At 32.3% G+C, this 23,094-nt stretch overlaps 2 protein-coding genes across 2 annotated transcripts in view; one reads left to right on the top strand and one right to left on the bottom strand.

Moving 5' to 3' along the window:
- The window catches only part of LOC106708906 (uncharacterized threonine-rich GPI-anchored glycoprotein PJ4664.02), a 34,821-nt gene extending 20,136 nt beyond the window's left edge, over positions 1-14,685 (top strand). The window contains exons 2-4 of the mRNA XM_014500507.2: positions 9,560-9,659; positions 9,856-13,144; positions 13,614-14,685. Of these exons, the coding sequence (XP_014355993.2) occupies positions 9,560-9,659; positions 9,856-13,144; positions 13,614-14,429 (4,205 nt within the window). The 3' untranslated portion in view covers positions 14,430-14,685. The remainder of the gene's footprint in view (positions 1-9,559; positions 9,660-9,855; positions 13,145-13,613) is intronic.
- Positions 14,686-17,705: 3,020 nt separating this feature from the next.
- Positions 17,706-20,611, bottom strand: LOC106708788. Its single transcript, XM_014500343.2, has 5 exons — positions 20,370-20,611; positions 19,844-19,915; positions 18,639-18,749; positions 18,069-18,299; positions 17,706-17,823 (listed from the first exon to the last, which is right to left on the bottom strand). The coding sequence occupies exons 1-5, from the start codon at positions 20,412-20,414 to the stop codon at positions 17,740-17,742; spliced, it is 543 nt and encodes a 180-aa protein (XP_014355829.2). The 5' UTR covers positions 20,415-20,611; the 3' UTR covers positions 17,706-17,739.
- Positions 20,612-23,094: the final 2,483 nt, after the last annotated feature.

Genomic DNA, 23,094 nt, shown 5'->3' with positions numbered 1-23,094 from the left:
ACGCAAATCATGATATTCTACTGCCAAAACAATTATATTAAAACATATGGTTTCCCCTTTTTTCAATAAGAATGTGAGGGATGTTTTGATGTCAATGTTCCGATAGTGGAAATCCACAGTAAAAAAAAAATCGTGCAGAAGTTTAGTTCAGAAAAGTGCAATAAAGCATTGGCGGCAATCAAGTGCACGGAAATTGCGAATCTTGAAATATTAGTTTATCGCCGGGATCCGCCGCCGCCGACTTGGTTCTTCCACCTCGCCTGATGAATACAGATTACCACCTCCCCATTCACCTACACTTCATAGTGTGTTCTAAGTAATATACAACCATTGGTTTACTGTTATTATTTTTACTGAGATTCGGTTCGTAAAAAACATTTATTTTCTTGGAAAAGTTTGATGTTATTACAAAAAAAAAAAAAAAGATTAACCGCTATGATTTTTGAGGTTGCCGATTACACATATTAATAGTTGTCTTTTATATTTTGAAAGACCGTAGTTCTAAAGAGTTAGGATTTGAGTGAAACCACTAGACTGAAAAAACTAGACGGTCTGGCTAAATCTTTGCGTTTTATTGTTAGCGCTCTGAGATTCTACAGAAGTATGTAGACAAGTAGCAAGTAAAATAATTGTGATTTTTCTTAAACTTGTCTGTATAGTTACACAAATTTTTTTTCAATATTTTTTGTTTTTAAATAAAAAAATTCTTAAGAGTAAATTGACCATAATCATAATTGTGGTCAGAGAAGAAATAATTTGCCGATGATGTTTTTCAAGTTGTATTTTGTTGATATTTGTTTTTATAATATTGGTTTGGAAGAGACGTGCTCTTACTGCAGATGTTATCTCACTTGCTGAATACTGATCAGATAGGGCTGTCAAATTTATAAATGTAGACCTGATCTCTGACAGCGAAACAGTAAAACTATATTCACCAAAGAACAAAAGAAACATTTAATGACTTGTTTCATATCACTCACCCAAAGTCATCGATATAAACTCCTAGTCCGAATATGTATATAAAGATAATCTTAAAATAAAAACGCATCTGCTTTTCTGATAACAAAAAGTTTTTTTTTACATATAATTATAAAATTAAGAAAAAAAACCTGATAACAAAAAGAAACAACATAAAACGTTTTTTTAATTTAACTAAAGATAGATAGATATAAACTTGAAGAAAAGAGGTCTTTTTTTCTTTACATGTACTATGCAAATAGATCAAACTTAAAGTTGACAACCCTAAGATCAGAGCCACACGTACGGAACTTCGTATTCTATATCCCAGAGAGAGAACATCTCTTGTTTACTGATATTATCTTATTGAGAATACGGACTATCAAGTGTAAATACATTTTTATTACTTAGATTAAATTACATCTTATTTACATTCAGTGACATTTGATTGTATGTAAATTACTTTATTTTACGTTAATAACATAACTTAATATTATTATTATTTACCTAACTATTTAATCATCTTTTTATTTTACCATTTTTTTATGATTAAATTAACTAAGAGGCTATCTGCCGAACTCCAAATCATTTCATTTTAATAACCTCTTAAATTGTAATAAATTTGTTTCTAAATCGTCGCTAAAGATTTTTCTAGAACGACTCTGTTATAAAATCAGCGGTAGTATACACAAATACGCAGTTAGAAAATTTAAATACCTTACAATAATATTTTCATAGCTTGAAACTAGTATACCTTTTTCCTGAACTCCACACTACCGATCGTCTTCCAGTTCACTTGGTGGAAGAACAAATTCAATTAAGTATCGTGTTACTTGAACGAGCGTCGTGCAAAATAATCGCATGGGTCAGCTGCTATTGTATATAATCTTAGATGTATATATATACTAGTTGTCGCCCGCGATTCCGTCCGCGTGGAATAAAAAAAAACTCGATTCTACATATATGCAAAATTTCATCGAGATCCGATTATCTGGTCTGGAGATACCTTCAAACAAACATCCATCCATCTAAACATTTATAATATTAGTATAATTTACAAAATTAACATACAGGTAAGATGGAGAGGGCAATAATAAGACTAATTTCTTACTTCTTCAGAAAATTATTTAATTCTGGTTTAAAAACATATTTATTGGTGTCTAATTTATTTTGCACTAACATATGGATGTAACTGGTCCGAAATAAAAGTTATTTTATTTTTAATCTAATAAGTCCATCCGACTTTTTATATATGTAAGGGATGGAAAAAGCCTCGACGGAAAATATTTTTTTTATTTTTCATCTGTTACATAAAATGTTGTTCCATATGTTTATTGGCAGCGGTCATTTAATACAAAGTGATCCGCTCGTTTTCCGTCTTCGTGATATCAAAAAATATGTTGTTTTTTATTTACAGTTTTTAATCGCATTGTACAAATGGAAAGTGAATTCCGATATATACAATACAATAAAAATAAAACGGTATTCAATAAGAAGTTAACGGATTATGTCGACGATTGTACCTAAAGGTGTTGGATCTCATTTAACTTCCGATCCTCGATTTCACTTTGATACTTTCAAGAGATGGTTATTTCGTACACAAGAAAATAAAGACATTCGAGATGATTTTCCTTAAAATTCTTAAAGGAACGTCAAAGTTTTATTAACTTGAATCAAGTTTGTAATAAACGATGTTGAAGACATTGCTTAGTAAAGAGCGTGATGGGAAAGGATATTTAATACTTTATTAACGAGTCGAGATTCTCACTACGAACTTTTAATTACATAATTTATTTCTTTTTACACCTGCATCTTTTTATACGGTCACAGTTAGATATTATATCTTCTTGGTTTGTTTCAGAAAATAGATTAATTTTTTTATAAACATTGAAAACATTTATTTAATTAGTTAATTGCCTCTCATTCCTTTAAGGTTTCTTTTGTAACTATTCTTTCATCATCATCAGTCTTTGTCTGCCTAGTGATGGAATTCTTGAACAACGTTGTATTCTAATTATTAAATAAAAAAAATAAAAGATCAGGTTTTAATTCTTTTGGTTATGATTTGTGAATTTTTGAAATGTGAAATCACATCTACATGTAACTGGCAGTCAATGTGTTTAAATTCATGATAGTGTCCGTTTTTAATAAGCCGTTATTAAAGTAATAAATGTTTAGTTAGGTTTGATTTAATTTTTCATTTCCATTGAATTCAGCTATACGTCTATTTTGTCGATGTTTTAATTTGCACTTAACTGTTTAAATATAACCTTGTTCATTATCGCTCGTTCCATTAAATCCGTTAACTTGGTCGCAACCATCTTGTACCGTAATCGCTTTAAATCGTCAGCTTTAAGGCAATAAGAGCAAATAATAATTTTTTCCGTAAATACGGAGAACAGGCTCAGTTCGTTGACCTCTGATGTCGCGAAGATCGTCCGTTTCTGGTTACCGTTATGTGAGTTTTGCGTTTACTTTCGACTAGACACTCGAAAGAATTCTGTACGTATTGTTATTTTTGTTCGATTTCAATAACGGATAAGTTACGGTTCGATAACTCGGTGCACGAATCTACTTTGTAATTTTGAAAGTGATTGAACATAAAGTGATACAAATTATTATTGTTAATTTTATTACTATTTTAACAAATGGAAAGGTATTCATACCGTTTAATAAGACTGTAACTATACCTTAACTTATCTAAAACAGCCGTTTACAAAACCGCTAATCTCTTATAAATTTTATCATTCAATCATTACCCACCAAAGACGAATTATAAACATTATTAAGCAAAAGTTGCAATACTAAGTTATCTGATAGTATTGCGAGATATAATAAAATGACGTCACCTGACGAAATGTGTGAGATAAACTGCAACAACGTTTGTCGTGTAAGCATCGCGTAACTACTCGGATTATCTCTACTCCGTGCGGTCACGAACGGATGCTGTATCGACACATCTCAAAAACCACTATAAAGCTTAGTGCATACGATAATATCTAGATTTATTCTTTTGTTTTTTTATACACTTTAGCATAGTGCGTAGTTGGAATGGTTACAACAAATTCCTTAGTATGTATATATGCATGCTTTTTAAATTTTCAATATGTTTCTATGTTTATTGCAAAAAACAAAAGTTGTAATATGAGCAACTTACGGCGTTTACTTGAAGTTTTTATAGATTGTGCCCTTGCGTGTTACACCATAATTTTGTTCATCTAGTACTCGCGCTTGCAATTGTTTCGTGAGGTGCGAAATGGCTTCGTGTGTACCCAGCTTTATATTGTGATGTTTTATCTCACAACACGCGATGTCAGTTGTCAGAGCTTTATACGTGATTTTCAATGTAACAATTTGTTTCATTGTTGCATAACACAGTTTCAGCTTTTTACACGCACGATAACTAGCATTTTAACATGAGGAATTGTTTTTAACATGTTTTTCGTTTTAGTTTTGCACTTTCTAGTTTTCATGCGAATTAGTTGGAAATGTATAAGTCCCAAAGTAAGCTTTAGAGGTTGTTTAACATATTATCAATGCTCGGTGTGCAAAACGTTTAAGACCTTAAGACCACAATAATCCCTGCCTATTGTTCGTACTATTTGGACATCGTTTTGAGTTTACACAAATATTATGAATGCCAAAGAGTAAGTACGTTGGTAACAAAGAATATAAATTAATTTAAAACCATTACATTTGCATATAAACTTTATGAAGGTAACTTAATTATTTCTTTTGGATAATTTCTCCGTTTCTAAACGAGTCATTTTCATTAGGCTTGGGGTGCTATAAAACCGGCCAACCTTCAACTTTATTGTAAATGTTTGCCGCATCCTCAGAGGTATAAAACTGAAGAAATGTCTTTTAGAAACTCACTTTTATGTGACTTATAAAATTTTAATTCGAATAAGTCACTTTGTGACTCGGGAATATTCATTAGGTTGAAAATTAAACTTGGTGAAATTATGCATACCAAAATTTTTGGTCACAACTAAGAAAATTTTCATGTTTATAAACCTTAGTTATTTGTATAAATATAGCTGCTGTTCCAAATTGTGTATGGTAGAAATAGGTCACGAAAATTTAATTCGTGTATAATTTTAAAATATAATGTTACATTTTAGATAGTACAAACGAATAATATTATATTGATGTGAAACAACTAAAACATAACCTATAAATTATTTAGTAGCTATCTTTCAACACACAATCGTAATAATACTTCAATGGATCCCTTGTTAAATATTCAACAACAATGTTATTCCAAAACATTGAACCAAACAATTCCAAATCGCACCGATTAGAGGACACAATGGACTTTCTGTTGTACTAATTTATAATGCAATATCAAACATTAAATATTAGGTAGAAATATTAACTATTAAAAGAGATTATTATCTAACATAATACAGAATAATTACAATGCTAAAGTAAATAAACATTTAATGAAATAAAATGTGGTTTTTGGTTTTTCTAAATGTTAACTACCTTTATACAATTCTTCTCTACACTAACACTGTGTAAAATTACACATCTGTTCTTGTATTTTCCTTAAAAAGGGGTACAAAGTTTTCAATATAATTTACAAACTTCGTTAAAATATGTACGGTATCCAAATCAATAGTAACTTAGTCTCTAGACTTGACCGTTACAGTAGAAAGTTTATCTCAATAGCAATAAAAATATCCAAGGAATAAGGAAAAGCCCCGATGAATTATTTGCGAGCTCTTCTGCGAAGTTATAAAAGTTATTTGCAAACTTTGACTCTCTTTGATTGGTTGAATTTATTTCCCAGTTGGAGGAAAATTATTTCTAAATTTATTTTTTTATATAAAAAGACAGTTGTTATAATGCAATTTATTTAATTACATTAAATTATTGTACTTGTTTACATTTAGTCATACTTATCTTTAGTCTTATTACTTTGTATAACTCTTTTCAAATGTCTTGGCGGCTCAAGATCATCGATACCCTCCCTCCACATCCGGCTACACCTAGAATTCTATATTACGTAGTAACCCGCTCAAAGGAAAGAGCCGTCAAGATATCTGAAAACATTTATACAGTTGTAAAAAGCAGTGGAAATCCACAGCTAATACGTCCATGTAAGCTTACATATAATTATAGTAACGGCATTATGTAAATGCGCTTTTATGTAGATCGTCTCACTTCCCAACTCTCCGTTAGCGGTCGAGCGTTTAAGTCTTGATCACTTTATAATACTATGCTTGATTTACCTCACAGGAATTAAAAATAGCACGATAACGGTTGCACGGGAAAATTGCATCAAATAAGCTGTCTTTTTACGGACTGACATACATAGGATAATCGATAGTTCTAAGTGTTCGATGGTTAGCAGTTCACGTTCGAAATACACTCATAAAAAAAGTTTGCAATCATTAGTAATAGGGTAATAGATTATTTTAAAAATGTATCTTTATAAAGTAGTAGAGTTTCTCTTTTTGAAATACAAAAAGTATATTTTTATTTGTTAAAAGTAAAAAGATTGACTTTTTTAAGATACATTTTAAACATGTATCAACTTTTGTTAGTGATCGCAAACTATTTTCGATGATTGAACACTGGCAGTTAATAGTCGTTATTAAAAGAAGCACGCATAAATAATCTATATGTATTGGCTCAACTCTGTTCCTCATCGACACATTTCATAGTAAACAAAAATGTAAGTTTTTTCATATATCGTTTTAACGCTTGTATTTTGTTTTTTATTGCAAGAAAAGTCAAACAAACATTTCTATAAGGAAATTCTATAAGTAGTAATACAACTTAACAAGTTAGTTAGAGTTAATGTATACACAGAAGTGCCTTAACATTGTAAAGGGACTCATGTTACGGTAATATTTGGATTGTATCGATACAGAGTGGTGACGCAGGTGTGTTTCCTTCTCGCGTACAAAATTAAGAAGATTAAGTGCCATTTATACATATTACTTGGCCTCTTATACTCGCGTAAGAGGCAATAACATTTTATTCAATGGAAGATAAAGTCGTAATGTGTAAGATAAACTTCAAGATTCAAATCAAAGTTGGTAATTCAAAAAAGAAAAATATTTTGTGTTGTTTGCAATTGAAGAAGGCGACATAGATACAATATAATTTAATACGGGTTTCAGAAAATTCTAAAAATTTATTGTTATTTTTTATAATATATATTGTAAAGCAATACCTATATCATTAAGTTGCAAATCTTCTATTATATTATAAAAGAAAGTCGTGTTAGTTACACTATTAATAACTCAAGAACAGCTGAATCGATTTGACTGAAAATTGGTGAGCAAGCTTAGAACCAGGAAACGGAAACATAGGATAATTTTTACCCCGTTTTCTATTTTTTTATTCCGCGAGGACGGAGTCGCGGGTAAAAGCTAGTATTACGATAAAAGTTATCACGAATAAACGAAAGCTAAATCGTTTTCTACTGTATATTCGCTATTACTCAGTTGTGCAATCGAGTTTTTTATACCTGAAATCTTTAATCTGATGTTGATAGTGTAACTAATTCTAGTTATGTAATACATAGAACCGTTTAGTTGAAACGTGATCTCGTTTAAATAGAAAAAGATCATCTTTCTAATAATCCCAGTTAGTGTTTTTATCCAAACCAGTTGCAGTTTAAGGTGTTTCGTATTTGAACAGCAGTTTTTATGATAGTAAATGGAAAACCAAGCAAAAAATTCATATTGATTAAATGTCAACGCCAGCACCAGTTTATTCGCAATCATTAAAGTTACGGTCATGATAACAATTTGTTATAACACTAGTGAATGTACAAAAAGAAGAAAGGAATAAAAAGGGAGAAAATGAGAAGCTTCCATATAACTTCTTTTAATTATTTGTGACCTGAAATACTTTGTAAGAAACTAGTTAAGGAAGTAATTTAAAAAAAAACAAAAATAACAATTATGATTTTGTGTGTGGCGACAGTGACAACTTACGATTAGTTAGCGCGAAGCGAACACTAATATGTCTAGCGTCATTCCACGTAAATTACCATCGCAAACATCTTGTCAAAACACAACGGAACTTCATCGTAATGGAGGCTAGAGGTCAAAGAAATGTTTCTTCGCACACTTACCACGAAATATGAGAACAATATTTCTGAACGCAATTTGTGTCAGGTCATTGCGACAATACAATAGAGGAAGAATTTGGAAATTTCTATTCATATCTTTTATTTTATAAATGTTATCTTGTGCTTGATTTTTTATAATGAATTTGAAATTGAAATTGAAATTGAAATTTAATGCTATTGTTTATTGGCGTTGTATGTCGTTAGTAAATTTAATGATTCATTCTTTAAATTTATTCTTACATGATGTTTGGAGAATTAAATATTTTGTAATGATAAAAAATTAAACTCTTTGTTGATAAAAATTCTGTATATCCATTTGGGACATGTTATAGCCCAGACCACATTAGATAATATTCTTTTTGGGATGCAGAAATACAGTCAATCGGACTTATAGTGAGGTTCTGAAACCAAAATCCCCGTTCAAAATACAATGTTATCTCTGTTCTGTCAAGGATAATAACAGGGATGACGAAATTTTTTGGTCTCAGAAACCAACGGTTATTACTTATTTAAACAAAATACTAGTTAGGTAAGTTGTATTTTCAAAAATAGAATTTAAATAAAAAGAAGTCAGTTAAGTGTTCGAGTGCTGCACGATACGAGTTCTTCTCGTCGTAGTGACAATGACCGCTGCTCCGCCAGTTTAGCACCATTTTACCGTTCACGCTCGATGCTTATTACGACTATAATGTAACGTTTTGACGCGAACTTCATAATTTATGTTAAATAATATCGAGGCAGAGCGAATGAAAACTACTTCTTGTTCGAGACTGGCTTAAAACTGGGCCAAAATAAAATATCTAACTCCCAAGCCGACACATTTTAGAACTTAAAAATTGGATTAAAAAAAAAACTTAACGGCACATTTATGATAATCATACAGAGCCTAACATGAAAGACTATAATGAATTTATTAGACGCTTTGATAATAATAATTTAAAAAAATTCAAGTTATCTTCAGTTTATACGAATTTAGAAGAGTAAGTATACCAAAAACGAACACTCTGCAATCCTTTTATAGAAGGGCCGTGAACATTTTTATCTCTTACAAGTTGTAAACATTTTCCTCTTAAAATATGTAGTTGTCGTGACTTGCACTTTGAACGTATATTATGCGAAGGGGCCCAGGTCATACTAATGCATTAGTGCAATACACAGTTAAGTTCACCCACTTTTCCAAAAGTCCTTTTAGGAAGCATAATAATGAAAATGTGTGAGTGCAGTTGCTCCGAAACTGGCAAAGGAAACTTTTCTGTAATGTTAAAATTGCACCAGTTTCAACATAATATAGTCGTTATTTCGCCCTGGTTAATGGTATTCTTTGAATTCAGGTTAATATATACAATGGTAACAATGTCTCTGAAGTTATCATATAAATAAAAATGACTTATTGACTAGGTAAAACTTACAGCCGCTACTCACGTCCATGCTTATGAATTGCAGATGCGATGTTCTGAGTAGTGATTTTTTGTTTAATTATATGTTAATTAATTTTATGTATGTTCTCAGTTTCAGGTCCCAGGACCGGTGTATGGGCAGGCAGGATGCAGGCATCATTTTGGCTGCTGCTTTCCGCTGCGGTGGTGTGCGGTAACGAAACACAAGAAAGGTAAATATTGTCGTTTTAAAGATCCAAAGCTTCTCAGAAATTAATAATCAGTGATACTTTTCAAATATACTATGTTTTTATCATTTTCAACAATACATTTGTAATGTTTTTAACTGAATTTGATAATAAGGTCGCTTTACATGTATTAATATAGTAAAATTATTAAAATGTAATACGAATTGTTATAATGTTACAGGCGCTCCAAGCTGCCGTACATCGCTGATGCTCTTGGAAATACTTTACCCCCGCCTTCAAATTTGCCGGCAACAGTTGGAAGTCCAGTTAATTTGTTAACACCTGATAGATATGAGTTCTATACTTTTGACGAGTCAGGAGAATTGGTTAAAAGACTCATGACCTTGGAAGAAATTCAAGCTATTGTTGCGGCTGGAGAAGACACGGAAGGTTTGGTCACCTTTGCGAACGATAATCAACCAACCATAGCTTTTAATTTCAGTCAGCCATCTTATACAAAGGTACACAGTGTGGTGACTAATGTTCAAAATGTTTTAAAGGCTCAAATGGAAGCGCATAAGAATAAACCTATCATTCGACCTACTTTAGATACTCCTGATGTGTCTGATTCGTGGAGTTTAATTTTACCTTCAATTTTTGGGAACACGGGTCTTGATATAACACCCGATAAAACTACTGGATCATACATTACTCCAGAAACTGACACTATAGATTTAGATCCCCAACTTTACGATGAGGAATCTTTGAGCAAAGAAGGAAATGGTCAAATAATTATAAGTTCCACGGAAGCAGCACTTGAAAATGAGTCACATTTTACAACAAGCACTACGAAATCAAAGTTGACGACTACGTCTACAACAACTTCTACTGCTCCTTCTACAAAACGTGTCCCAACTACAAAAAATAGTTTCACAACTACTGTCAAGGCAACCACCACTACGACTATCAAGCCTAGATCAACTACCACTACTACAACAACAATTAAGCTAAGGCCAACTACCACCACGACAACTGTCAAGTTAAGACCTACCACTTCTGCTACAACTTTTGTAAAGCCTAAGCCTACGACGACCACTACAACAACGGTTAGGCCAAAATCTACTAGTACTATTACAACAAATGTCAAGCCAATTCCCACCACTACTACAACTGTTAAGCCTAGACCCACAACTACCACCACAACAACGACAATTAAGCCTACTACAAAGCCGACATTAATATTATCAAGTACAACCGTACCACCAATCTCAACATCCACTAAAGAGAATACATCGCCTAGTACAGAAAAAACTCCAGAAAAGGTGACAGTTGCTACTGATCGAGTACAAGTCGATTTTCATTATGAACAAACAACTGAAAGAGGTGATATCCAATACGAAAAAGTTAGTACATTTATACCTGTATCAACTTTTACTTATTTACCAGATCGTACAACAAAGTTGCCTTTACAAGCAACAAAAGAGGATCTAGCCCAATTTGATAGCGATGACAAGAATACCTTTACATCTGTTTCGAAATCTCCAACAACCTACACATCGACCTTTGATAGTGTGTCGTCAGTAAACAACCAAGAGTTAGAAAAAAATAACTCGACGACAATAACCACTCAGTCTATTTCCCCGTCAACTTCTGTAACATATACGCAAAGCACTTCTACTGAACAGTCAATAAAAAAAATTAACGTGCAACAAAACCATGCAAACGCAAACACACAAGAGAGTATTGCTACCGTTGAAGGGGAATCAATGGATTCTATGTTTGATGTAGCACAAAGTATGATTCAAATAGCTTCTGATCTTGGAGGCGCACATACACCTACGTCTTCTTCAAATGATTTGATGGAAAGCACATTAAGTAACGGAGTAAAATTCGAGAGTAAAGAAAATTTAGACATAGATATTCCCTCTGAAGTGGAAAATGCTAGCAAAGTTAAAATAGATTTAAAAAATAATACTGATAATTATATTAAAATATCAACACTAGACCCTCATGATAAAAGGGAAAATACAACGACAGTTTCTAAAGTCAATTCTAATGATAAACACACACAAACAACAAGTTCTCCATTACTAGCTTCAATGACCACATTGGATCCTGTTTTATCCGAGTCAATGGGTGATTTATTGTCCCAAGTAGTCAACGAAGGCCCTGATAATAAATTCGATGGAGAAAATTTGACAGAAGATGACCAAAAAATCTCAGCAACTGAACTACCAACTATAGTTACAACTGAGTACAAGGAAAATATTGAATCAACAACCGAGGTTGACGTTGACGATAGCAAGATACTTACATCGTCTGAGGCACCTTCTGGTTCTAACTTGAGTATTATTAAAAATGAAAATAATGTAAATGGAAAAACACCAATAGAAAATATTACAATAACAGCAAATAAAGAGAATATGATACAGGTTTCTACAATTAACTCTGCATTATCTGAAGATAAGTCTACCTTAACAATTTCCGTGTCAGATATTAATTCCAACATAAAGAACGATACATTTCAATTAAGTAGTGAAGCTAAAAAAGTACCTCAGTTAAATTTAGAAGATACTAAATCTTCAAACTCAACGCTACCTTCCTATAAATCTGAAACAGAGCAGTCTCCTGAAGACAAAAATATTAATTTCAAATCAGATAAAAACAGTTTTGATACTAGCAAAATAGAAGATAAGGAATTCACTGGAATAAAACAAAGCGAGAAAGTTGCTGAAACAAAAGTTCCACCTAAAATCGAGGATTTTAAAAAGAAAATTCAAAAAGTTAATATAGACGATAAAGAGCTAGCGAGTGACAGGAACAATTCATGGAAATTAATACCTACCGTATCTCCAACTAATATCCATGATATGATAAAAAATTCTAAGGACAAGCCTAAAACAGATATCTACAACTTACCGGAAAGTAATAATGATAAAAATATTATTTTAGACTTTTCCAAAGAAAATCAAGGCTTAGAGTTAACTACTAAAGACCTGAGTGAAGATATTGCACAGTTTAGTAAACTGTGTAATGAATTGGCTTTCAGATATTGGAACGACTTGGTGGAGACTATGGATACAAAGAGGAGTTTTGTATTTTCTCCTTATGCCGTCACTTCTATGTTAGCTATGATGTTTATGGGTGCGAGAGGCGCGACTTCGGGAGAAATGAATGAAATATTGAAGCTAGATGATATGGTGACATTTAATCCACACTTTACATTAAAAAATATATCTGATTCAATAGAAATGACGCCTGCCTCAGGAGTTGCTGTCTCAGCATTCATAAGAGAACTGTATAGTGATAGAAATAAAGGAAAAATTTTAACGTTTTATAAAGAAAGAGTTCAACATTTCTATAATGGTCACGTTGAGGAGGTAAACTTTAAATTGATCAGTGATATCATACGTAGAAGAACAAATTTACTAGTGAAGAGATATACGTGGGGCAAAATATTGGAATTCATGAAAACCAATACTATTGTCATGCAACCTCCATTGGCAGCTTTCTCGGCTAATATTTTCCAAGTAAGTATAATTAAATGTACATTTAAGCTATATCCAAATAAAACCAGAATATCATCATCATCAGCTCACTGTACGTCCCCACCGAGGGGCTCGGAGCCTACCCCAAGTTAGGGGTGACTAGGCCATAGTCAACCACGCTGGCCAAGTGCGGGTTGGTTGACTTCACACATATCATTGAATTTCTTCTCAGATATGTGCAGGTTGCATCACGATGTTTTCCTTCACCGTAAGAACGTCGGATAAATGTACATATGTAAATCGAAAATCGAAAAAAAAACAGAATATACACATAAAAAAAATTAAATTAAATTTAAACAATTAAAAAAATCATAAGAATACCTTACGGAAAATGTAACCTTATTTGATCTCACTTCATTTGTATCCTATTAAAGTTGACGATACTAAATTATCAAACAATATTAGTAAATAGTATTAAGTATTTTATTAATAAGTTAACTTAAAATTTCAGACGGACTGTTCTGGAACTTCCGTCGATGGAAGAGATGGAGAATTGTACTTTGTAGTATCACCGAACGTGCGTCAACGAAGACTCGTGCCCGTACCAGCTGTCGTATACAACAACTTTTTGGCTGGCTACGACCCAACTCTCGACGCTACGGCTGCCTCTTTAGGAAATATAAATTCAATCGTAAGTACGATATTCGTAATGCCTGGCCAACAAGGTAACATCGTACACGCAGAAGACTTGGAAGAACTAGAGAAACGTTTGCTGAGTTCTGATTCAACTACTGCTGCATGGAATCGCTTATTACGTACTCTTCTTCCACGACTCGGTCTTGAACTCCAGATACCTAGATTTTCTCACAAATCTACATTTAATATTACATCTACCCTGCAAAGGATGGGTCTCAAAGATTTATTTGATGCCGAGCACGCTGATTTAGGTGGACTAAATGGTCCGTCGAAGGATTTATATTTGTCGGACATGATACAATCTAACACGTTTGTTACTTGTGGAGAAAATGTAATTGGTGAACAGCATCACATAGAACAATATCCAGAATTACAAAAGCGTCGTTCAGCGAGATGGGTGCACGGCTGGGATGAGCCAAGAGATTATCAGCGAGCTTTTCACGACCCTCATGATGTTGGTGAAGCGATGCATTTGCCGTTACATTTGCGACCAAGACAAGCACGTCTGCCGGCGAGAAACGCTCAGCCGGCTAGATTAAAATTCGACAGACCATTTTTGTTCTTCGTCAGACATAATCCTTCAGGCATGATACTTTATGTTGGTCGGTACAATCCGAGGCTGTTGCCGTGAAGATTTTCAGTAAAGACTGCTAGTGTAGTGTAGTTAATAATACTCCTTTAAGGAAAGTGATAAGGTTTCATGCTGACGCGTGTGATATACGAAAGAAGTTATTCGATGAGCATTTACGTGACAGTATTAATTATTAGTGGCTTTGTATGCATTACAATTGTATATCTTTGCATATACTAACTTTGAACGTATGAGAGGATGCTATGAATAATAAAATAAAATAATAATAATTTTAGAATAGTTAATTATCATAAAGAACCGTGTCATCTCATTATCATAATGTTATCATTATACATTTCATTTTAAATAAATTAAACGTTTTATAAATGGATTTCTTTATTCTTTAGTAGTTCTAAAAGTACTTTTAGGAGATTTAACTAAGCGATTGTAGGTAAATTTTTTAAATATTTAAAACATAACAATATTAATAACGTAGAGGTAATGCAGCATTCTAATGACTAATTAAATGTTGAAGGCAATCCACTAGTTTTGTATTTATTAGTTACAAACGTACTTACATAAATACAGATTTTGTTCTATTTATAACATTGGTGATGTTGATTTAAGGTGCGCTTTCTTCCACTTCTCGTCCACCTGACACCACCCCGTATCGCGATCGCAGCAGTTTACACCCGTTGACGCCATGACTTCTTCGATTGAGCGGTATAAAGACACGTGCCGTCAATCCGTGCAAGCGAGACTGACATAAAGTTTTTCTAGCACATCTTTATCCTGCTCAATAGTCGATGTCAAGGCGGCAGCGAGTATATGCCGCGGCGATCGCGAGGCGGAGCATTGCCAGGTGGGCGATTTATACTGATTCTATATGTGAACATATTTAATATTATTGTGGAAAATATTTAGCACACGTGTCAATGTGATTCTTCAATGCCTTGCAGTCTTCGTCTTGCACGATCCATTTTGGGCACACCTGTGAAATAATTAAACTGGTTAAACACTACAACAAACTAGCATTGCCTGAATCGACTCGGTCCAAACAAAAAACCGCTTCGTTGTTTGTCTTGGTACTTGGTTGTTTTTATAATAGCTATAATTTATATTTTTACCTTATCTTTAACATCTAAGTAGTTCTACCTAAGTATAAAATTAAGATTTTTATTTCGTTTTTAAAGAAATCTTAATATATATAAATCTCGTGTCACAATGTTTGTCCTCAATGGACTCCTAAACCACTTAACCGATTATAATAAAATTCGCACACCATGTTCAGTTCGATCCAACTTGAGAGATAGGATAGTTTAAATCTCAAATTATAGTCTCAATTTTAATTTATTGCTAATTATTTGTCTGTTATTATTTGACAGTCACAATTATCTGTTAACTCCAAATGGTTCTAACAGATGTCGATACCTTTCGACTGGGTTGAGTAAGTAATCAATAGATGGCGCTGCTATGGTAAATCTACGAACGTGTCATATATGCTACATTTATTTTTATCTATTTTTCATGCCCCAAATAAGTTTTTTAACTGCGCGCGGACGGAGTCGCGGGCGACAGCTAGTAGTTATATAAAAACTCAATCACCAATGGGTAAAAAATGCATTATTTGCAAAACTTTACGAAATTATTGTATATTTATTATTATATATATAGCTCCTTTTGCACCTTTAAAAAAACTGTGTAGTAGCCATCACGTGTACTATTTACATCTACTATTAAATATACGTCAATTAATTTGTCAGTGTTGTAAATATCGCTTGGATGATTTACGTCTTCAACTAAAATAAATTTTGGCAATACGTGACTCCTACTCACCGTAATAGCAACAGTAGCAATGCAATAGATAAATTTACTAGCTTCACAAAGTTCATGAGGTCCTGGTATCTCTTTTCCAAGACATCTCGTTTTTCCAACTCGTACTATCGTCGCAAAATCTGGATTAGTTTCAGCCCATACATCCATGAAACGGTGCAGAGCGTCACGATCGATTTTATCCCCATCCTTTATAAAGTTCAAAGTTTTCATAATACACAATTGCTTGGTGCACTGGAATTTTTTAAAGATATTAATTTAGAAATTAAAAAGAATCATAGCTTGATCTTTACAAAAATATAATAAATCTTACGTCCACTAGACCGTTTGAGGAATTTTTTTGAAAATTATCCGTCAAATTGCAAAACTTGAAATCCTCTTTCGAGAATACGGGTGGCAGATCACAGCATTTTTTTGGATTGTTCTGTAAATACAAAATTTATTAGTATTTCTTATGAAAGATAATTTGCTTTTAAGAACGTAAATTGTAGTCGCAATTTAAATGAATGCAATCGGACGTACGCTGACTGCTTGAAGGCTGATGCCTACTGTTTAAAGCAGTCCGTGTATGGCTGCTTTAGGTAACTTACAATTGAAGGAAGCTGTGAGCAGTGCTGGGTTTGATCTTGAGACGATGCAGGCAGACATAGTGATATGGAAATCTAAAAGTCACGTAAAATGCTTTTTTTAATTGCATAAAATAAAGAATTTAAAAATGTACACGAATTATAAATAACTTGGTCATCAGCTATTGTATCCCACCAGGTGTGGTGTCTGTCGCATGTTGGGGTTGAATAGGCAATACGACTTAGTGAAACCACGCTGGTCTAGTGCGGATCGGTCAATATCAATTTATTTCCATTGACTTTCCAGCTAAAACCTGACTTACTGATATTTAGATTTTTCTTCTCACCTCGTCCTTAATAATAAATAATAAACAAACTTACCTGGGTAGCTAGAATCAACACTAACTTACTACAAAACAGCATGTTGACTACTGACAGCATTGTATTTGGTAAAACACAAATAATCTAATGTCTTATATACTGGTGGGTTTGTATTTTAGAACTCGTTTATTTGTAATCAAGAACCGTTTCATCTACACGACTAATAAAATGGAATTGTCTGTATGTAACATAGGGAAAATCATATTTCGTGCACAAAATGTTTATGAGTTGCTTATAACGCAAATTATTTTTTTAAAATTTTGGTCTGTGTGTGTCTGCAAGTCCGCGTTTTTTCCCTGTAAGCTCCTTAACTGCTCGAACTATTTTAACGGCTCTTTTAATGGAATTTAGATGATGTATGCAGTAGTAATATAGGCTTCTTTTTATTTTCTACGCTTACGAAATAACTGGCAACCACTAGTTTTTCATTTTCATTGTAAAACCAATTAATTGTATTGAAGGATGGACAAGTTGCAAATAACTTTTCATTCAGTCATAAGTAAAATTACACAATAATTTATAATTGTTTATTAAATAAATACAATAAATAGTCGAATAAATAAATGTATCAAGCACTTTTTAATCTTGAATTAGGAAAAATATTTAGAACAAGTATCGATGTGGTCCCTCAGCTTCTTGCAGTCATCATCGCCGGTCACCCATTTAGGACACTCCTGAAAACATATACATTTTCTGGTTAAATTTAATTTTAATACATAATTAGAGAATTTTAGTTACGCTCTTATTAATCAAATTCAACATTTCGCAAATCAAATCTCGTCTAAATTTACTTTAAAATATTTAAATTATATTTTTAAAAGTCAAAAGTTGTTGGTGCGATTTTGTCTGGAAAAAAATTGCGGTAAAGTTTGAGAGTTCTTTTATTTATTTTAACCAGAACATTAAAGATATTACTCACCGTGAAAAGAACTGAACTGATGCAGAAAACAATTTTATTTGCTTCACAGATTTCCATCGGACCGGGTATCTCTTGTGCTAGACATTTGGTCTTCGCTGATTCCACAGTCGGTTTGAAATCTTGATTAGCTTCAACCCATTTATCCATGAAACTTATCATGGCCTCGTGATCAACTTTATCGCCGTCCTTAACAAGATTGCGACTTTTCAGTAAGCATAACTGCTTGGAGCACTGAAAAATACATTTATTTTTTAATTCTTCTAAATACAATTAGAAAACCATTATTGACCGTAATTTTATTTACATTATTTATCTATTTTAGAAACGAATCAGTAGTTAAAAACACCCAAAGGTTGTTAAGCGTTGTAATTTGAGTTATCGCTTCATAGATGGCGTTGTCTTTAATCTTAAAATTAAATTATTTGAATCCGTTGTCTATGGGTTTTAATAACTATTGTACATCTTAATTTTAACAGAAATTTTTTGTGTACAAAAATTAAGTTGAATGGAGTTTTTTTACAAAGGAGTTAATAAATAGTCCCTAATAATGCTATTGTTATTCACACTTACGTCTGGAGGCCCGTGTCTAGGCTTGTCCACATTTTCTTCCTTAAAGCCACAATTTTCAAACTCATCTTTTGTAAATATTGGTGGTATTTGACAGCATTTTCGTGGATTTTCCTATTAATTAAATAATGTTATTTTATATTTCTTTTAATGAATTACATTCACATGAAGTGTTAATCAAATTATCAAGTTATTTTTGTATTTATCTCGCTTAAAATAAAACAGCTTGTGGGCTATATTATGCACTAGCTAGCTAGTCTAAAATCTTACTAATATTATAAATGCGAATGTTTGGGGGTATGTATGGATGAATGGATGGAGGTTTGTTTGAAGATATATCTAACATAGTTCAACAGATCTCGATTAAATTTGGCATCGATGTAGAACTTAGTCTGAAAGAACACATAGGATACTAATTGAGTTTTTATTTTAAAAGCCGCGCGGACGCTTGCTACAACTAGTAATGAATAAGCTTGGTTTTTATAATATTATTCTGGATTTGTATACATGAGGCAATGAGGATTTTATGCAAATTATTATTTTTTATATAAGAGAAGGGGAGAAACGAGCGGCGGGTACACCGAGGTGATCATCAACGCCCATGGACATCAGCAACTCTAGAGGAACTGCAGATGCGTTGCCGGCCTTTGAGAAAGAGTATAGTCGCTTCTTGAAGGACAATAAGTTGTACTGGTTAGGAAATACCGCCAAGGACAGACCATTCCGTGCGGCAAAAAATATCCGTCATGAAGCGATTTTTACTAATTTTATATCATATCAAATATTTTATTTTTTTTTAACAAAAAGCAACTCTATTGTAATAACAATAAAAGATATAAAGAGCAATTGGCGAAGGAATATTCCAGTTCACGCGAAACAACACAAATTTAAAATGCTCCGCTGTATTTTTGGTTTTTGCACTTTAAATGTACTTTTAAAAGGCAATTCATTTCTGTTTTTAAAATATGAAAAAATTAACGTTCAAAAACTTAACGAACCACAGAAATATTAATATATATCTATTCGATCTCAAAGTTCTAAGACGTTAAACACGCCTTAGTTTCTATATAATTGCAACAAAAATTGAACAGCGGAAACAAAAACCAGCAAGCTTTTTATTTAAAAAAAAAGACACGACATAAAGATTATATTTTGATATTTTTAAGAATACAGTCGGGATTCATGATTTAAAAGACTACAATACTTACGATATGAGGTGGATTTAAACATTCTGGCGGTAGATTTGGCGGCAACGGTGGTGGACCCTGGGACGTTGTTATCTGGAAATGTTTAAAAACATCATCTTACTTAAATAGGAATTTTATCGTTATCTCCATCCCAATGATATTTTATCTATTAGATTCTAATGAGTATGATGTGAATTGTATTTGTTACTGACAGATTGTGAACTGTATCATTTTCTAATCGGACTAAACATATAAATAGTTATCAAATTTCAGAATTAATCATTTACATTTTAACATCATCGATATATCGAAAATATATAATCTGTCGAAGTGCATTCGTCAAATTGTTAACTGATTGACATTTTGCCAATAGATATCTAGGTCCGATCAATGCATAAAGGTAGACAACGCATCTGCATTTGCGGATGTCTATGGGCAACGCTCACCTCGCTATTGCGGAAAATCCAGGTGGCCGTTTGCTCGTTTGCCACCTTATAATATATAAAAAAAATGCATAGTTACAATCAAAGTAATTAAAAATACTAACCTGGAAAACAGTTCCGATGATAAATAAGCTGGCTAATGTAAACATGATTATCTCTCTAGTTGCGGAGATGTAGTGATAGCGGATACTGGGATACAATAGTTTTTATATCGCAGATCCAGCGGCCCTGACCATTGTCGGACTCTGAACAATCAAGGTGCACACGTCATAGATTAGATAACATACAGATGCTAAATTAATCACTTCACACTCATTACTTTTTTAAATTTGGAACTGTTATGTCTAGATACGTTCTTATTAATCTTTGGATAAAATAACTTGGCTGAATTTCGTAATTTAGAAATACAAGTATAATTAAAATTACAAAAAATCACTTTTAGCCGTCTAATATCTAGTTTAATGTATTAATTATGTATTGATTGCGTATTACATAGTCATTTTTATAAACATTGTTTTAAAAAAGAATGATTTAGTTGTTACGCCAGTTATATTTTATTGCAATAAAATTGAAAAAGTCATAAAAGCACGAGTATTTGAAAGAGCAACCATACAGTTATCAGGACTATGCTTTAAAATTTTTATCAAAATTTGAGACATACAAAAAAAATACACGTTAAAAACTGTCATTAACTGGATCGAACGAAATAACTTAAGTAAAAAGCTTTCATCTTTGTCGTGTCTACGTTATATTAATGTTGTTAATCTTTGGTCTAGAATTCATCCTACGACGAAATATGACCATTAAAAACAAATGTCATCCTTTTCGACTGATGTTTAATTTAAAATGTTAATATTATTTAAATATTTGTTTACCTAAAATAGTGAAATTAGCCAATAAATTCACAAAATTGCAACATCGATTGATTGTTGCGAAAGTATGTCCTTCTATTGTTGTTATATTTCTAGTTCGCTAGTTTTCTATTATATGGATTCCAATGGATGAGTTTTAATAGAACGTTACAGTATATTTACGGTAAATCACCTCGTACTGTAGTAGGCAGATTTAGAAGTCAACCTTTAACAGTTGAAATCAGCTACGCAATATTCCTAACATTAGGGCTAGTGTAGTAATTACTTGTAACAGTAAACATTTGAGTGTTCTTTCTCACTTCGGTAATTTTGCAATACGATCAGTTTTCAGTTTTGTTCAATATTAATTTAAATTTAATAATTTATTCTACCTATATCATAGTAATGAAGCGTACTTTGGATTCATTTATATTTTAAGACATCAACGGAGATCCGAAATGTAAATTTTGTACGAAAAATCTACACTGAGTGGACAATTTAACGACTCTTGAGTGTGGCATAAAAGGATCTAAAGTAATTAATAAGGATACTTACTATAGCATTGTAAGACATTGAATTCTATAAGGATCATATATCTAGAGTATTATGTAGTCAATGACCTTAAGTATCACATTATGGAAAGGGAGTCAGTTACTGTATGTAAAGGGTTCGTAGCCTTATGCAGAAATAAAAAAAATATTATTTTGTGTGCGTGTGGTTTGCCAATAATGAATCTTAAATCGTTTTACATTTAAAATATGTATTTATGTGAGGTAATAATGTTTGAAATTGTTTAACATTTTTTGTGGTTAGACCATAAACTTCACAACAGAGTGATCTCATTGCTTATTTTGTAACTTTGGACTTATGCTAGTAATTATCTACAAAATATGTTTAAAATTGAATTAAAGTTTGCTTTATGAAGTTTCATGAATATATAGAATTTAAAAAATTTAATGTTCTGTTGTGAAAAAAAATTACTTTGACAGAACGAGCTGAGCAATGTACTTCATTACTACGTCCGCGAGCAATTAAAAAAACATACTTAGTAGCCTATGTGTTCTTTCAGACTATGACATACATCTAGGGCAAACTTTATCGAGATCCGTTGAACCGTTCTTGGATACCTTCAAACAAACATCCATCCAAACATTCGCATATATAAATTAGTAAGATTGTAGCCAAATTTAAAGGATAGTGATAAACTGAAACCAAAAATCGGTACTTACATTAATTAAAAATTAACTTGTAGGGGACTAAGACTAAAATTATGTATAAGATGCATACTACATGGCTTCAAAATATACAATTTCACAGTGTTCATATACGCATATTTTAACCCTTTGAACGCCGGTGATTGATAATATGGATGTCAAAGTGCTTACAAAAGAGTATGTTTTATCATTTAATATGTATCACCGAAACTCATTCTAGTAAAAACACTTTGTTATTTATCTGTCAAAATTAAATTTCGGAAACCTACATCTTTCAAAAACCAAGATTTCTGGTAATATCTAATATAAGCATGCGATAAAAAGGTTGACATATATTTAAGCTAGAATGTAATTGAAACAGTTTATATGGGTAACCATAAGCCCATGAAGTTTTTCGAATTCTATTGCAAAGTTCAAATTATATGTACCAAATGTATTTCAGGGTTCCATCGTAAACGAGTCATGAAGGATCAGTCTTTGAAAAAAAAGTATAAAGTCATAATTTTGTGGTCACCTTAAGAGTTGTAAATTGTATACAAAAATACGACTTGTTTATAATTTAGATAACATGGCTTACAAACGCAATAGTACATGATTTCAACCAACTGTAACAATGCGTTCTGCTTTTAATAAATGTGATGATCGCGCTTACATCCGTTAACAATTTACCTTTTGATATATTTACATGATGGTATACATAAGATATTTATGTAACAACTGTTTTGTTTTTAATATGGAATGGTCTAAATGTTTACTTCCGGGTG

The sequence above is a fragment of the Papilio machaon genome, chromosome 11 (assembly GCF_912999745.1).
Source record: "Papilio machaon chromosome 11, ilPapMach1.1, whole genome shotgun sequence".
Lineage (NCBI taxonomy): Eukaryota > Metazoa > Arthropoda > Insecta > Lepidoptera > Papilionidae > Papilio > Papilio machaon.
This window is presented reverse-complemented; position numbering and strand designations above follow the sequence as displayed.

Excerpts from the sequence above, each read along its gene's own strand:
- LOC106708788 (XM_014500343.2), bottom strand. The coding sequence starts at position 20,414 with ATGTTTACATTAGCCAGCTTATTTATCATCGGAACTGTTTTCCAG. Across the intron at positions 18,750-19,843 it reads GTTTAAATCCACCTCATATC|GAAAATCCACGAAAATGCTG; the intron begins GTAAGTATTGTA and ends TTTAATTAATAG. Across the intron at positions 18,300-18,638 it reads CTAGACACGGGCCTCCAGAC|TGCTCCAAGCAGTTATGCTT; the intron begins GTAAGTGTGAAT and ends TGTATTTTTCAG.